Raw genomic sequence first — 16,583 nt, forward strand, 5'->3', positions numbered from 1 at the left:
TGATAAAGCATTTTTTTTCTTATATTTTTTTTCAAACCCAACCACTCATCCACAGGATATCAGTTTGACGTATTCCTGCCTTGTCTTCGTATGAATATATTCAATCAATTTCCTGTTCCCTGGTTGCAAAAGAGAAAGAAAACCCAGGGCGAACTGCTGTTTCCAAAGTCTCTCATGCCACTGTCACTGTACAAACACGAACCCAATCCTTGTGGCCTTGCCACCTGTGCTGCTGACGAGATCACCCAGTGTCCTGTGCACAAGTCCTCGAAGGCTCTGACTTTTCATTTACTAGGCATCCTCAAAACAGACATATGTTCTTCTTTTCCCCAGGTGGGTGGCGGCAGGAATGAAAGTTCCTTGGGGCTCTGACACGCTAATCCAGGGCCTGCCACCGTCTGGGCTCATGGGACAGTCACCATTAAATAAAAACACTACGGAAAAAAAAAGGCAGTTGATGTGTTTCTGTTGGCTTCATATCTGCTTCACTGAACAACCTCAGATTCTCCAAACATCACAGACTGGTGATAAAGAAGGACAGAGCACCGCCGCCACATTTAACACTTGTACATTTTATTTAGTTAAATCAGCCATTGTACAACATTGCAGCTATGTATTGTTAGTGTTGTATTGTTTTCCATTAACTAATACATGCCCTCATAGATATATTCAATTAGTGTTATCACCATGGGAACAAGATGCTGATTCATCAACTGAAAATTCACTTCTTCTCACAGTATTCAAGTTTTTTTTTGATAACACAGCAAAAAAAAAAAATCAGAATCGAAAAAAGGTGAGTAACCATTATGTTGCTACACAGACATCATCTGCACTGCAAATAACACAACAGAAAGGCTTTTCATGAGCTCAGGTGAAGGTCTGACAAGATGGCCAGGGCATCTCTCAAAAAGGGCGGCCACCTGCTTCTTCTCTTGTTCTGGATGCCAACGAATACTTTGTTTCTACTCAATCCCCCCGGGAAAGTGCTAGTGTTGGGGGCTCGGGAGGTTAGGATGATGGGAAACCTCTCTCCCAAGCAAATTCCTTTCTTGGCAATGTTACTTTAAAAGATGAAGTGCCGTTGTTTGTCCTGTTTGTGTTTGACGTTCCGAGCAATGAGTCAGTTCTGCACACAGGAAAAGGCCAGATAGGATTGGAAAAAGTTCAATCTCAGGAGAGTACACTGTTTCCTTTCTTTCTTTTCTTTTTAAATTTCATCTTCATTGAATATACTTTTCTTTAACAAATAACTGATTCAAAACGTATACTGTTTATATGAATATATTTGTGAATATATATATTTATATGTTAAAATGCTACACAGCTTCAACCACTAAAGGGATTAGACGTGGGGCATGGGGATCACTCAGACTGTCATTGTCGCTTCTCTGAAACAAACAGAAAGTTACACAACTGCACTTCAGTTTCCAAGGGTTTCAAATAAATAAATCAAATAAAAAAAAAGAATTAAAACCAAAACCAAATTTTCCAAGGATTTCTCAATCTTGTCTGCAAGCTGAAAAGCAGACGTAGCTAGAAAGTGAAAGCCCAGGGTAAAAACCATTAATATGATAAGAAGGGCTTGTGTGTGTGTGTGTGTGTGTGTGTGTGTGTGTGGTGTTTAATGCCACATGCAGGTACTAAGAAAGAGATACATCTGGAGCTGGGGTGAAAAAAAAAAAAGAAACCACTCCAACATGGTGACAGCATTTAACGTTTTCTGTGGTGCGTACATCTTGTTTCCAATGAATTATCTACAGTGCAGTGGCCAGAAGGAAGTACCACCGGTAAGACAGCATGGTTTGCTAAAGCAGCAATGAACACTGGAAAACTACAGTAGTTATAGCTTTGAAAATACCCTGCCAACGTGTCCAAAATCAAAAACACCTGAAAGTGCCAGAACACCACCCGTGCAGCTTCTAGCACCAGAATACCTCCTCGTTTCCATCCGCGTGTCCGTGCCCCCTTCGTCCCCTCCCTCAGGGTGGCAGTTGGAGAGCCATCAGCCATGGCTGACCAGTACTAGAGACAGCTTCTTGGGATCATTCTCCAAGATTATGACCCTGTCTTTCGGAGCAATGGCTACTCTGGAAGTGCTAAGGACGTGTCTAAGTCTGAAGTGTTCCCTCTGGAGAACTGCGTTACCCTTCGACTGTGTTAGCGCTATCTTAATGAACCGTGGTTCGGCAATCCCGAGAGGCTTCTAGTCCGTGACGCCCAGTGTTATTATGACAGGCAGTGGTTTCAGTTTTACTGATGTTCATCTGGGAATTTCAGCTATGTACATTATACATGGAAATCCTCGGGCGGATTCCCCTCTGTCGCTTGAAGAAGTCTGCAGGTGAAGTTCTTCTGATTAGTGAATTTTCATGGAGCTGGGGCAGAAGCAAAGAACAAGGGAGGCGCCAGTTCCCAGGTTAGCACGGATGCTCAAAAGAGTGGATACAGCATCCAGAATGAAGGATGCTATCTTTGGTCACAAATTAGCTTAATAGTTAGAGAGGGGATGGGAGAAGGAAGCAAAGAAAATGCCGTGTATTTGCCGAGACTGGAAATGTCACGGGACCCCAGGAATTAATTAGGTCACTTAGGTTACTTCAGTGAGGAAATGGGAAGTTGCATATCGAGTAGGTGTGTGGTTTCTGCTGAGAACTGGGCAGCTCCTCATTTGGCCTCTTGCGTTGTGTTCTCATTGCAGAAATGCCGAAGGAGTTGCTGGAGATCTCTCTGGAGGTCGTCTTGGTCTAGGGCTCCGGGGACATCCTCCAGGTGCTCCAGGCTGATGCGTTTCCCCTGCTGGTCCTTCACCACAGCCCTCTTCTGTGTACTGGCTTTATTCATTGTTGTCCTACAGGGAGCAGATGAGAGAATCAGACCCCTTCCCTGGCCGCCCGTGCACTTCCTGCCTTAGCCTCGCATCTATTCCTATTAGCTTAGTGACAGCAGGTCATTATGACAGGTGTGCTTCTCACCTGTGTCGTGAGTGAGACTCTCCTATCAGAAATGACTCACGAAGCTTTAAAACGTGTGTTTTGGAACAAGACATATCGATTTTTAATTTTTAATTTTTTTTTTTTTTTTTTTTTTTTTTTTATTATTACTTCAAATAAAAGACACTATGCCTTTGTTACATTTTCTCAAAGAGAAGCCAGGCCATGACTCAGATTTTGGTCAGGAATCCAAAATATCCTTGTTGTTTAATCTGAAGAAATGATTCCAAAAGCACTGTTGATAAGCTCAGAAAATCATTTAAAATTCATTTAACTTTGTCCAAATTTTGTTTTACTAGAACTTTTCTATAAAAATGGAAATATTCTACCAATCTTTGAGACAGGGGGTACCAACAAGAAGGCTTCTGATAGTTCCTTGAGAGTCAGCAAGGAAAGGCAGGGAGCTGGAAGTGACTCCCAAGGCATCCTCAGGATCTCCACGTGTCCTATTCTCAGCAGGCCACCACGCCAGGCAGCAGGCTGCTTCCTTCCCTGCCTCCTCACCCCTGCGGCGCCTGGAGAAAAGACGCTGTCACCTGCTATTTTATTTCATACTCTTATTTTCTTAGAGTCCCCATTTGAAAATAATATTGCAATTTGTTCTTTCTCTATTCTTCTCACTGACTACTTATGAGAATAATGCTTCGTTGTGCAAATACGTGTTGAATATATTTTATGTAGTATCTATACTTATAACAAATAAGAAAAACTGACCTTAGAGGATTTAAATAGCACCCCACATTAATTTTTTTTAAACATTAGCTAAGGGTCCAAGATTCCTGAGTCTAAGTCCATAATCAGGAAGCCACAGATCTTCAAATCCAAAAACATGTAGAATAACCGGGCATTTTCCTTATGAATCCCCAGTGTTTGGAAGCTAAAAGTTCGATCATGGTCATTCTAAACTTATGCTAATTTCTAAAAATTTACTTCTGCCAAAGTAATTCCAACTTTCCTTTGGACACCTCTTTCTCTGAGTCTCTCACTTTCTAAGATATTACATAAATTATACTTTCATTTGATGATGTATCTAAATTTGTTCCTTTTGATGGAATGGCCAAATTCTATCTCTGTGGCTTCAATCAATTTGTATATTTCTAGCTGTTCCCAGTCATTTCTGCTCATTCACTCCACAAAAGGCAAATATCTGTCTCTTTCTGTCAGGGATTTAGAGAGGGTTCCATAGTTCTGGTGTCAGTGAGCAGACCTACAGCCTGGGACATTTTTAAAAAGTTTTCTGCAGATGTGAGCAGATGTTTCCGCATAGGCATATATACGATAAAATGACTTCAATAACATATGTACTCAAGTGCAAGTTGTCCCTCGCTGTCTGCAGTTTTGTGCCCACCACTGCAAGAAGACAGGGAGTCAACTGCCCTCTAAATCTGTTCCAGTTCAAAGATCCTGGGATGGAAGGTTTTTGCAGAGGCTGTCTAGTTTCATCCGAATGATTGGGCAAAAGTGTTCAACATTCAGAACGGAAGAAGCATTTTATCTTCAATTCATTTGGCATTTGAAAGCTCTAGGCGACCAATTACGTTCTTTTTCCAATTCATAGCTGCTACTGTCTCTCTCATTTGAGCAGAAGGCGGGACTGTGACAGGACCCTTAATTTTGCTCTTTTAATTATCGTGTTCCAGAAACCTAAAATAGCCTGGTGGAGTACTATAAAGGACAGTCTCTCTCCCCTTTGCAATGAGAAGCACAACAATAACTTGGGTTCCCTTTGCACCTCCCACTGAGAAGCTGGGAGGGCTGGGGGAGAACCGATGCTGACAGTGGCACTAAGGGACCAAAGACGTGAGAGAGCAACCATGGAGGCGATGCCTGGTTCAGACAGCAGATCCGCAGTGGAGCAGGCAGCTCACCAACACACGTGGGGAAGGCTGCTTACTCCTTGGGCATGCTCTTACGAAATCAGCTTTTGGCAACACTGTACATTCAGGACCTCGAACATCAAACTTGGGCTCCTGTTTCTTGCCACACACATGCAGCATCATGGGACTTGCTAACAGTGAAAAGCAGCTACTATCCAAAGCCAGCATAGAGGAAGGCTGAGCTGGATAGAGTTAGTTGCCAAGTTAATCAGTGTGCCATTGATTAGACTTCTCTGTATCCGGTCTCCAAATCCGACAACACGGTGGTATTCCCCACCAGCTTAGCTCCAGCTGTATTAGCAATTTGCTTGAATCCAGAAAGTCAAGTTGTATAGACAAATGGCTCACACCGCTGTGTCTCAGTATTAATTTGTAAGTATCAGTGGACATGCTAGGAAGAATGCACTGACACACCCATGAGTGACCCGTGCATTCTCATTCAGGGCAGTAGGCAGCCCAGAAGGGCTCTACCTTTCCTTTCTAGCATTAGAAACTATCTGTATCATGTTAGTTGGCAAAACATCACCCCATGCTAACCCAAACCTCTTAATTACTGATCCATCCTCCTTCAGGATTTCATTCTCTACTAAACTGGGGAAATGGACCTTCATGTGGCTACCTGTGTAACCCAACGCCTGAGGTAAGAAAGAGAGAAAACAAGACTTGACTCATAGACCACGGACGTTTAAGTAAACCAGTCTACTGCTTTACTAATTAGCCTATTGCTTTACTAACTAGTCTACTGCTTTACTAATTAGCCTTCTTCTTTACTAACTCTGGTGGCACAGGGAGAGGTATCTGATGGGGCAAGTAACAACTCCAAACTTATATGGGTATTGAGTTTTATTTAACACATCCTAAAATTTCCATTTGTGTCACAGATATTTTTACACTTCTTGTCAAATGCTTGTAACTTACACCTGTACTGACTGACTCTAAATTTTCTCCTTGTTTGGCCCCCTTCCTTCTGATTGTGGAGATTTGAATGATAAATGAGATGATCAAAGACAAAACCAGAGGTAGGAAATAGGGTCCAGTGTACAACACAGACAATTCACCTTGTGGACATCCAAGAAGTCAAATGTGCAGGACCAAAAGTATTTAAGGAAAGTTCGCTTTTAATATGCAAATACATTAAGGTGCTATTTAAATACAGTTGTTAATACTATTATGGTTGTTCTAGTAGCTAGGGATCAAACTCAGTGCTTTGTGTGGGCGACACACAAAAATATAGCTGGATCCCCCAGGTCTATCGTGAGTAAGTACAGTGGAGGGCACAGATTATAGCGTTTAACTTTAAGAATTTAAGATAATTCTGCAACTATTATAATATTTATTTATTTATTTATTTATTTATTTATTTATTTATTTATTTAACAAAGAAGTTCAGGCTGGCCTGAACTCATCTTGTGGCATAAGTTAACTTTGAACGTATGGCATCCTGCCTTCGCCACTGCAGTTCCAGTGTTTCCAGCCTAAGCCACCACACCTAGCTTTATAATTTTAACAGACATCAAAAATCATGCCCCAACTCTGGAGAGTCGGATTCTGCCCCAGCAGCAATGAATCTTAGCACCCTGAATTTTGAAGAGGCCCCTTGGTGACAGGAATGCATACCTGTGGGCTGAGGAAATACTACTTCACCACACAAATTGTTCAAGAAGGAAATCTGGTCTCTGGGATTATCCTAACACCTCCCATGAATCTGGGCATGAAATGGCACAGTGACAAATGCTTTTCTTTCCAAACACAAAGCAACCATGAAATGCACATCGGAGGAAAACAAACACAAAATGAGACAAGGCTTCTGTACCTCTTCAAAGTCATCTTTGGCTGAAGGAAGGTCAGTGGCTAAGCTAGAGTCCCCCAGGCTTTTCTCCATCCTTTCTCCGTGTACCACTGTTGTTTTAACAACTTTGCTCACTCTACGGCCTTCTACTGGTTCGGCCTGAAACTGTGAGGTACTGGACAAAATGCTGGGTTCAGCCAAGGTCATCTAATGAATGAAGGACACACAACAGACAATTCCCGATGGCCAAAATGGAACAAGCAATGACATTTCTGTGAAATAAAATGGTGGTAATACTGGCCTTCTTACAAAATAAAAACAGTAATTAGGAACAAATCACATCAATTGGTCTCTTTAAGGATATATCACTACTGCACTGAAACAGTTAATGGGCCATTTGAATTAAGTCTTACCAACCACATTTCTTAAAGGCTGACAGTTGCAATGTGGATTGGTAACCTAAGCTTAGTCTCTTTCCCACAATTAACTTATTTCTTCACAACATGAAAATAAGTCAACCCCTGAAGGGAGAGCTTGAAAATCTATAAGAAATCAATGTAGATTAGCATACAGCTTCGCATCTATAATCATATGATTTTGAAGATGTAAGTAAAACAGAACCATAAGAATTTCAAGTTCTGTGTCTAAGAGATCCAGTGTATGTGGTGCCTTCAAACAGAAAGCGATGAAGTGATAAATCAGAGTCTCAGGTAATATTTTTTTCATATTATGATTTTAATGACCCTGAGATGCAAAAGCTTGAGCATCAAACACACATCTAAAGTGACCCTCGGAAGGCTGGTGTGCCAATGAGGACCAAGAACTTCGGTGCATTTGGACACTGTTTCTTCACGACACATGCCTGGCCAGAAAATAAATTTAATTCTCTTAAAATCTGACCCCGGATTTCTACCGTAACCAACTATGAATGAAATACAACATAGAAATGAAAAGAACCAAACAAAGACAATGAATACGATGACCACATCAAATCAGATTCGATGGGGACTGACACGCTTTGGCCTATGTTTTGTCTTTCGCTACAGAACGAGCTCTGCAGAGCTGGCTGCCCTCACCTCTGACTGCTGGGTGTCACTCTTCAGTACCACACGCTTTATGACTTTGGAATAACTGTCCCCATCCTCAATGGTGACTGGCTCCTGTGGCGTTCCCTGCATTGTGATCTCCTCTTTCTCCATGCCATCAGAGGACACGTACCGCCTAATGATTTTCCGGGTAACCTGAAACACATTCCATGTGTCTATCTTATGTTTGAGTTAGGGTACCACACTAGAGCTGGCATTTACGTAGGACGTATAGAAACAGCCCCGTATCGAGCCACGGGCCAGTACCTTCTTCACCACGGTGTGTCCATTCTCATCAACATATTCTTCTTCTGTGACAGTTTCTGGGGGTATGTCAGGCATATCATCTCCCTAAACAATAGGAGAAAAAAAATGTTAATTGGCTTGCCCGGTTCTGGGGAGCTACATCCAAGTGTTTTTGATGTGAGGAATGTTAGAAAGCCAGAGGTCGTGTTGCGAAGTATTGCTGAGATGCAAAATCCTGTCAGTTTGATTAATTAAAAAAAAAGCAGGTAGATTAAAAAAAAAAGACATGCTCAGGAAAATCTCACCAAAGTTAGATAAAACTTAATCAAACAGCAAAAATGAATAAGCAAGAAGAAAGGCAGGTGAATCTAGAAGCCAATCCTTCTTCTGCATGTTGGCTCGTGGAGGAGGGCTGCAAATACCCTTGGCTCTGCATTCCCTTACAAACGAGACAGGAAGACGGGAGCAACCAGCCACGCATGCACAACCTACAGAGCATGCTCAGTCTCTGCTGTCCCAGATCTCTCTTAGTGAAGGACAGAACTGTCCCAGCGTGCAGCAACTTAATAGTGGGTACCTGGATAATCACTCTCCGGCGGACAACCCTGGTAGTTACCATGGCCTCCTCATCAGAGCTGGCCTCCAGCTCCCCTAATTCCTCTGTTAGCTCCTGGTGGAAGCATGTAAGAATCATTGTTTGGGGTTTTATTTTTTAATTAAGAAAATACTTAATAAAATTTTTATTTTATTTGTTTTTTTTTTTTGGGACAGGGTTTCTCTATATAAAAACCCTCACTATCCTAGAACTCACTTTTCTTTTCTTTCTTTTTTTCCTATTTATTTATTTATTTATTTATTTATTTATTTATTTATTTATGTTTTTTAAGACAAGGTTTCTCTTTGTAGCTTCGGAGCTTGTCCTGGAACTCACTCTGTAGACCAGGTTGGCCTCGAACTCACAGAGATCCAAGTGCTGGGATTAAAGGCTTAAAGGCGTGCACCACCACCACCCAGATTCAAAAGTAATTTTTAAGATAGGGTCTCACTTGGTCGACCATCCTGACTTGAACTTGCAATCCTTTTGTCCCAACCTTGTGAGTGCTGGGTTTACAGATGTGCACCACTACACCTGGCTGTATCACTTTGTTTAATTCGCTATTGGGTGTCTTTACTGCTGGTTGCTTTATTTAGCCATATCATATTCTGAAATTTTATGCGGGGAGATGTTGGTGGAAAACATCAGGAGAAAAAAAAATAACTGTGTGGTGATCTCAAGCCTCAACATGTATACAGTCTTACTGTTTTCAGAATCATAATGAAACTCTGCAATCTGAGAGAAACTGGAGAAGCTACCAGTCAAAACTGGTCCCAAGGAGACACCCTTTCCCACCTGAGTCCTATACTTAAAACGGTTAATAAAAGTTAGGTGAAAATACAGGACTAAGTAGCACACTAAATACTGTGACCCAGGGACCGGCCTTGACTGGACAAGGGACTCTAATCCCACACAGGGGACAGCTCCTATTGGCAACAGAGCTTTCTCCAGTAAGTCAAATTTCCTGTCACTATTGGTTAATAGGACATTTTCCTGGCATCAGGAATTGTAGGCTTTGAATAATATTAGACTCATTTTTCAGAGAAGCTGAGAGAATACTCTCATTTATGAGCCTGATCAAAAGCCAGACATGAGGCTAGCGACATAATTTTAGACGGGAAAATATGCCTTAGGAGTCTTAATCAGAGTCAGTTTTTCCTAAGGGAACATGATTTCTTCTCTCCTTTCCCTTCCCTACCTCCCCTCTCCTCCTCACTTCTTCCCTTCCAATTTTTTTTTGACAAAATCAAGCAATGTTGTATCCAACAAAGGTTCTAAACTTATGATCCTCCTGCATCAGCCTTCAGGGCACTGGGCTGACAGGAATGACCACTACACTCAGCTTGGCATGACATATTTTTAAAGGGAAAGAATACATTCAGTTGGCTTAATGTCTCAAAATACCCAAGATATAACTCTGCAATCTTCTTTTCTAAAGAAAAAGATATAAATTAAAGGGCTGGAGAGATGGCTCAGCGGTTAAGAGCATTGCCTACTCTTCCAAAGGTCCTGAGTTCAATTCCCAGCAACCACATGGTGGCTCACAACCATCTGTAATGGTGCCCTCTTCTGGCCTTCAGGCATACACACAGGAAGAATATTGCACACATAAATAAATAAATATTTAAAAAAAAGATATAAATTAAAAACCAAATTATATATATTAAATACAATCAGGAACCTACTGCTAGAAATATGGTCAGCAGGAAGAGTAACTGAAATTACATGTTCTGGTTAGTGTCGAAAGAAGTTAGGGGTTCACAAATGAAGCAGATGAGAGACAACTAGAAATTCATTGAGCTAAGAAGAGGCTGTGAAAACCCTAGGAGGCAAAGTGGCTCGTCCCAATACATGTCTGCACAATCCAGATGGTAGGATTTTTCGGATTACCTTCAAGCCTGTATTTCACGTTGCCCATGACTTTTTTTTATTGAACTTTGGTAACTTTTTAGTCTGACAGATATACAAACCTTTTTCAGTCAGGCCAAGAGCTTGAGATGGTAGCTTTGTGCAAAGACAAATGTGGAATAAAACTTCCCTGGCTGAATGAGCATATTCTTTAAGACAAATGCCAGGAGCCCGTGCCCGTGCACCCAGATCTCACCTTACTGTAGGTGTGGTTTTCGATGAATCCTGATCTCAGAGGTCACCCTCTGAGCAAACTCTTTTTTGATAACGACAAAAGGCGCACTATAATGTGCTCTCATGCCACAGGCAAGAATTTGGACAATAAAACATGTCAACACGCTTAGGCACGATGTTATTCTTCTAGGTTATTCCTAAAACAAACCTGAGGAATCCTAATTTGAAAACTGCACTGGTTAAGATGGCTCCTTTGGCACAGGCTCTTCTATGGAGGCCTGAGGAACTGGGTTTCCACAGTCCACAAGGGAGCAGGAAAGGACCAGCTTCAACTTCCACACTTGTACTGTGGTGTGTACAATGTATACACACACACACAAATGCACAAACTCAACCCTCACATATACAAAAAAAAATTTAAAAGAAAGTCATACTTTTTGCACTGAGGAAAGTTTGGGGGCTAGCCCACCCAGGTGTGCCAGTGGGAGCTCTGATCTCTAGATGACACACACATCCTGAGGGCCCAGCATCGCACTGGCAGACTTTCGGTAGCTTTGCCCGTCAACACCATCACACAAAACCCTACTAGTTTTTCAACACCATGCTATATTGGTGGCTACTACAGTTCATTTTTCTTAGCAGGATTTGCCACGATGAAATCTGGGCCTGCAGTACAACAGTTAACACTGGGATTGTGTGCTATTTCCCCTAGATTGACAAGTTCGCAGACAAAGCTTAGGCATTTCCTGTGTCCCAGTTTAACTTATCTGACAAATCTTTTTATATTTATATAAAAAAAATTAAAAAATTAAAGAACCATCAATAGAAACGGAAAGTTCATAGCTTTGGCACAGGTGAGGAAGGACACATGGAGGAAGGGAAGCCTGACCTTTTGAAAAGCCGCATCCCCGTCGAGCCTTTCCAAGACCTGGGGCTGGTCGTCTGCTGACTCGACTATCACCAGGCTCGTTTTCCTTGGAGACCTCTCCTCTTTGGGCTCAGGAGCCTCCTCGGGTTCTTGCACAATAGGAGAACCACGCTCGCTAGTCACCGGGGTCTGGAGACAAGGCTTTGCGTCCTCAGGAGGGGTCCTGGCATCCTCAGGAGGGGTCCTGATATCCTCAGGAGTCTTACAGAGAGAGCCAGGAACCTCTGTGGCCTTTTGAGTCTCTGCTCCTTCTGACCCTGATGCTGTCACACTGAAAGAGAAAAGTCAATTTGCCACTTAGGCACACTGGAAGGGAGAATGAAATTTCTCTTCGTGATAGCTAAGACGGTATGTCCTCAAGGATGCACGCACACGGAGATGCCCATAAGTGATAAGTATGAAAAACAATTGAGTTCCACAGAACAAATATTTATAGATAATGCTTTTGAAGAAAGCAAGAAAATTAGCAGAATGAAATAAACCCGTGTTAATGTAGTTAGTATAATTACAAACATAAGGGAGCATAATTGTATATCTATTATTTGATGGAAGGACCTGTTGACACTGACACTTTCTGGTAGCCTCTCCAAACCTCAGTTTATAAATGAGAACATATTGCCCTTTTCTGCTCCTTACTTTGTATCCAGCACCCTTCTGTCCTGAAAACAAATGACCCGAGAGCCTCTCTGGCAGTCCTGGTGTTCCCACATTTTATTTCCCCCAGCCTTCTTTCCTGTACTTTTTTCTGCAGGTTGCCCCTTGGATCCTATAGGCAGGTGAAGGAGGAAGGGGCCTGAGAGGAAGAAAGCATTTTGTATCTATTCTCATGTTCCGGTGACAAGAGATCAAGACTCACTGTCAACGGAAGTATTGGGCTGTGAGCTCCTGACACACTAAGGTTGCTTCTCCTCAGCCGTTCTCCCCTGGACAGCCAGTGTCCCCAGGCAGCTCTCTCCTTTACCTGGTGAAGTTCTGAGCTAAACAAGTCTCCAGGGCTTCTTTCAGGCAGGCGATGCCTCCCTATCCTTACTCTAACTCTGCCTGGGTTCGAACTAACGGTACTGCATTCTGTTTGCATGTTTTCTACTGTGCTGATGCCTTTATATTCAGATGCTCCGTAGCTTTGCTGAAGCATTAATGGGCTGTCTTTCCTACACCGTCACTCTTCAAACTCCCAGGTAGCCACGGCACCATGTGGAAGCATTCCAGTAAGATACAAAAATCCTACAAGACTGTAGTGACTGAGGTCTGCAAGGAGCATTCTGTGAAGGTGACTCACGGGCTTATCCCTGGCCTCCGACTCTGTTAAATAAGTAACCTGTATATAATTTTCATGATCTTTAGATGTGGATATGGAAACTTGGAGCACCGAGGATTGTTCAAGGTCCCAAACTAGAATCTGGGCTCAGGTAGGTCGGTGCCACACAACACTATCACAATTGTGTATCTTGACTGTTTCACTTTTTCTACTGCACAGCTTATAGTGACAGGTGAGTCACTGTGAGACTGGAACTTCCCTGTGTAGAACCATCCTTGCTCCCTGCCACGGCAGCTTTTCTTTGGAAATGCATTTAACGGACTTCTGAAACTCACTAGCATTCCTGCTGGTCTTGTATTTTCCCTGAGAAATCTTGTTGAACTGGTTCCTGGTGCATTTGGGGAGAGAGTACCGCTGCTGGGCTGTCCCCCTCAGTTTTGGGGATGCAATCCTGAAATGTGGAGTAACCAACAGAAATGTCTTCTTCGGAGACCATGGGTGGGTGGTCGCTGGACTCGCTTTCTTTGGAAGTCGCTTGCTCCTCTTTCTGCTTGTGCCGGGCTGCACAGAGCTCCTCTTGAAGTACGGAAAACCCTGGAGGGAAGAATAATTGAAAATATTCAGGAATCTTCCTCACACTAGGGGTCTGATTGGTAAGGAATGCTTTGCTCCACACCCTGCTGAAGGATATGTTAGAGAGATGAACAAGAGATGCTGCTGGTGACTTTGGGATGCTGACCACTTAGGGGAGCCTAGGGAAGATGCATGGTGCCTGTCAGTGAACTATGGAACCACTTCCTCAGTGATGTGTTTGAAGAGAGCCTTAGTGGCAAGCATTTATCTCCTGTGATAGTCGGGTCATAGAGTCTAAGCGGGAATAAGAATCCATAACACCTTGCATGCAGGGCTTTTTATGTAGAAGGGCTCACATAGGGCTAAGGAATCCCACTACATCCAGAACAATGCTGAGTCATTGAGAGACTGAGATGGACTGGAGTGTGGAAAGGAGATGAAAAGAACATCAAAATTGGGTTTGAATAAAAGGAGAGATATTAATTATTTTCATCATATGCTACCAAGGTATGGAGGAATTTGAACGTGGAGGATTTGATGAGAAAACAATTACTGGATTTTACAAAGGGATTGGAATAGCACACAAAGGTCTCAAGAGACGAGAAGAAGAAACAGGACATCCCAGCCTCTCTCTTGAAGAGATTTCCTACAAAATGGACAGAGAAACAAAGCAGACCCAGGGAGGGGGCTACGCAGAGTCAGAAGACCTATGCACTTTGTTTTTCTTTTAAGGACGGGACTCTTAAAGTGCAATGGCATTGGACATGGCTCCAACTATAAGAACCAAATGGATATCTGAAGGAGTGAAGCCCTCGATCAGATAGAGGATAAAATTCAGCACAAAAGATGCAGTAGCTTTAGCAAATAAGGGAACTTAGCATACTGTGGCGGGAAGAAAGGTAAAGTGTGCGCACTTAGACACCTCATTTTGGTGGATTTTATGGTAGAAAAGTGTAGGGATTTACTTATAAATGTTTCTAGGAAATCTGAAGTGTGTCCAACAAGTAGGAATAAATAAGGGGAAGAGAAATGAAATGCTGAGGAAAGATTGAAGGAAGAAGTGAAAGCAGAAACCAGAGAGAAGGAGCAGAAGTAAGAAGGGTCGAAGTTGGGAAAGAATGGGGGAGGAGAGACAAGCAAGTGAGAATGAATTCAGTATAAATTCATATGTAAAGGTCCCAGGGCTAGTGCTCAAAGGCTCCAGCGGTCTGAAGAACTCTCCATTCAGAAATAAAGACCAAAGTGGGATGCTGATTACTGTAGTACTTAATTGCCACAGGGTGACTGGCAATGATGTTTTAGTGCAAACCATAAAATTCAGTGGTTAAAATAGATCAACTGATGTAAGCATCAGAAGTGTTCTTCAAGGGACTGAGGAAAAAGAAACTGGGTTGGGGCACCGATGGTAGGGAGCCAATAAAGACTGAGTAGAGGGAGTTACCAAATCGACAGGGAGAGAAACTGAGGTGGAACGGAAACAAATACATCGTCACCAAGGGCTATAGTCTGTTGCCTAAAAACAAACAAACAAAAAATATGCAGGCAGCTCCTGAATTATTCACTACCCCGTACCACCAAGAGACATCACTTGACCTTCACTGTTGTCCAGCACAATGGTCTGTTCCATTTCTGCATAGCTGTGGCTCAGGCGCTCCTGGAGGGGTTCTGTGTTGGTCTCCAGGAGATGGACAATATCCATCCTGTTGATCTTGGTGAGGCATTCGATGAGGATAGTATCTGAGAGATTAGAGAAAAGGTGCATTCCATACATGTGAGAGGTCGTCTCTGGGGGAATCTTTCAATCAGTGGCCATACTAAGTTCTTGGTTTCTATATCAGAACCTGGTGACGCCTAACTAGGTCCTTCGTAAAGAGAGGCAAATAGCAATGTGTGGACCCTACATACTCTAAACCCTGAAAGCAGAGTTGCCAGTTGAGTCACAGGACTCAGCTCCATGTGAACTCCAGGCAGAAACAGACTTCAGCTCTATCTCTAATACTGTGTGGAATTTAGTTATATTAAACTATATTTGTTGATCATCTGGTTTCTTAAGTTCAATCGAGTACCCTCCTGTTTTTATTGGCCAAATATTCCAGTGCTGCTAAAAAGGGATATGGGAGAAAAACAAGCAGCAAAGGATATGAAGGCTGATCCTCACAGAGACTTGAGAGAAAGGGATGAAGGTGTGTGGCAGCCATGGTCTGTCTCCCTTAGCCATATCACTCATCATCAGAGTAGCTGCTTGCTTCCCCTCCCCATATATCTAAACTCCAAGAGAGGAACAGGAACATGAGCTGCAGGCAGCACACCACCCATAAATAGTTATGACCACACAACTGTGCCCATTAACCAATGCTTAGGACCTGCTAGGCCTCCGTGATCCTTCCGTTGGCAGCTGGCGCTGGTTGCATTGCCAAATACTCGGCATTGTTTGCAAACACACCATGCAGGATTTCTCACGGAACAATATTATTTTACAAAATGACAGCAGCCTGGTGTCCTTCACTAACAGTGCTTCTTAGAGTGCTGATGTTCAGCAGTTTATCTTACTGATTTTGTGAGAATGGAATCTTTGGGTGATCCTCTTTCGCCTTGGGATAACACCTCTAGCTGAGCGTTTCCCCACCTACCTGTGGCATGCTTCCCATCCCTCTCCAGCCAGTACTTCAGCAGTGCATGGCTCTGGTCTTGAAGGGAGTTGGGGTTCTCAATTCGAATTTGGTGGATCTGCTCCTCGGTGAAATCCAGTTCTCTTGCTAATTCTGAAACAACAACAGAAGGCTCCATTATCTACATTGTTAGCACAATGACTCTTCAGGTTTGAGTCTCCACACCTTGCTTCGTGATTTGTAAGTGATAGGATCCTGTGTTGCTAAGAGCATTCAGGTTAGAAGTGACTCATACACACCTTTGATACATTAGCATTAACAATCCCTCTCCCTTAAAATCGGATATAGAATTAATTACAAAGGAGTGAGGGTAACATGTAAATAAAGATGAGAACATTATCACTCCTTTAGATTTTAATCGAGATGATGGAAGATAAATGACTGCACAGGAGAAACCGCATTTCCCACGTTTGTAGATTTCCATCTTCTTCAAATCCTGTTTCTGGAAATGTGCGCAAACATTTGTTGTAGCTAATTTATAGTGGTCAGGT

At 42.7% G+C, this 16,583-nt stretch overlaps 1 protein-coding gene across 28 annotated transcripts in view; it reads right to left on the reverse strand.

Annotated features, from left to right (window-relative positions):
- Nucleotides 1-552: 552 nt before the first annotated feature.
- Nucleotides 553-16,583, reverse strand: part of Ank2 (ankyrin 2) — a 513,191-nt gene continuing 497,160 nt past the window's right edge. For 15 of the 28 annotated variants that reach the window (XM_050139715.1, XM_050140008.1, XM_050140161.1 and 12 more), the window contains 9 exons: nt 16,054-16,185; nt 15,017-15,160; nt 13,186-13,444; nt 11,554-11,863; nt 8,565-8,657; nt 8,009-8,092; nt 7,733-7,897; nt 6,681-6,863; nt 553-2,848 (listed from right to left, as the gene is read on the reverse strand). In XM_050139715.1, the coding sequence (XP_049995672.1) occupies nt 2,834-2,848; nt 6,681-6,863; nt 7,733-7,897; nt 8,009-8,092; nt 8,565-8,657; nt 11,554-11,863; nt 13,186-13,444; nt 15,017-15,160; nt 16,054-16,185 (1,385 nt within the window). In that variant the 3' untranslated portion in view covers nt 553-2,833. Of the gene's footprint in view, nt 2,849-5,410; nt 5,503-6,680; nt 6,864-7,732; nt 7,898-8,008; nt 8,093-8,564; nt 8,658-11,553; nt 11,864-13,185; nt 13,445-15,016; nt 15,161-16,053; nt 16,186-16,583 lie in introns of all 28 variants that reach the window. The other 13 variants (XM_050141378.1, XM_050141052.1, XM_050140077.1 and 10 more) reach the window with 3 other exon arrangements.

Source organism: Alexandromys fortis, unplaced genomic scaffold, assembly GCF_014885135.2.
Source record: "Alexandromys fortis isolate MF-2015 unplaced genomic scaffold, M_Fortis_MF-2015_v1.1 scaffold_19, whole genome shotgun sequence".
NCBI lineage: Eukaryota > Metazoa > Chordata > Mammalia > Rodentia > Cricetidae > Alexandromys > Alexandromys fortis.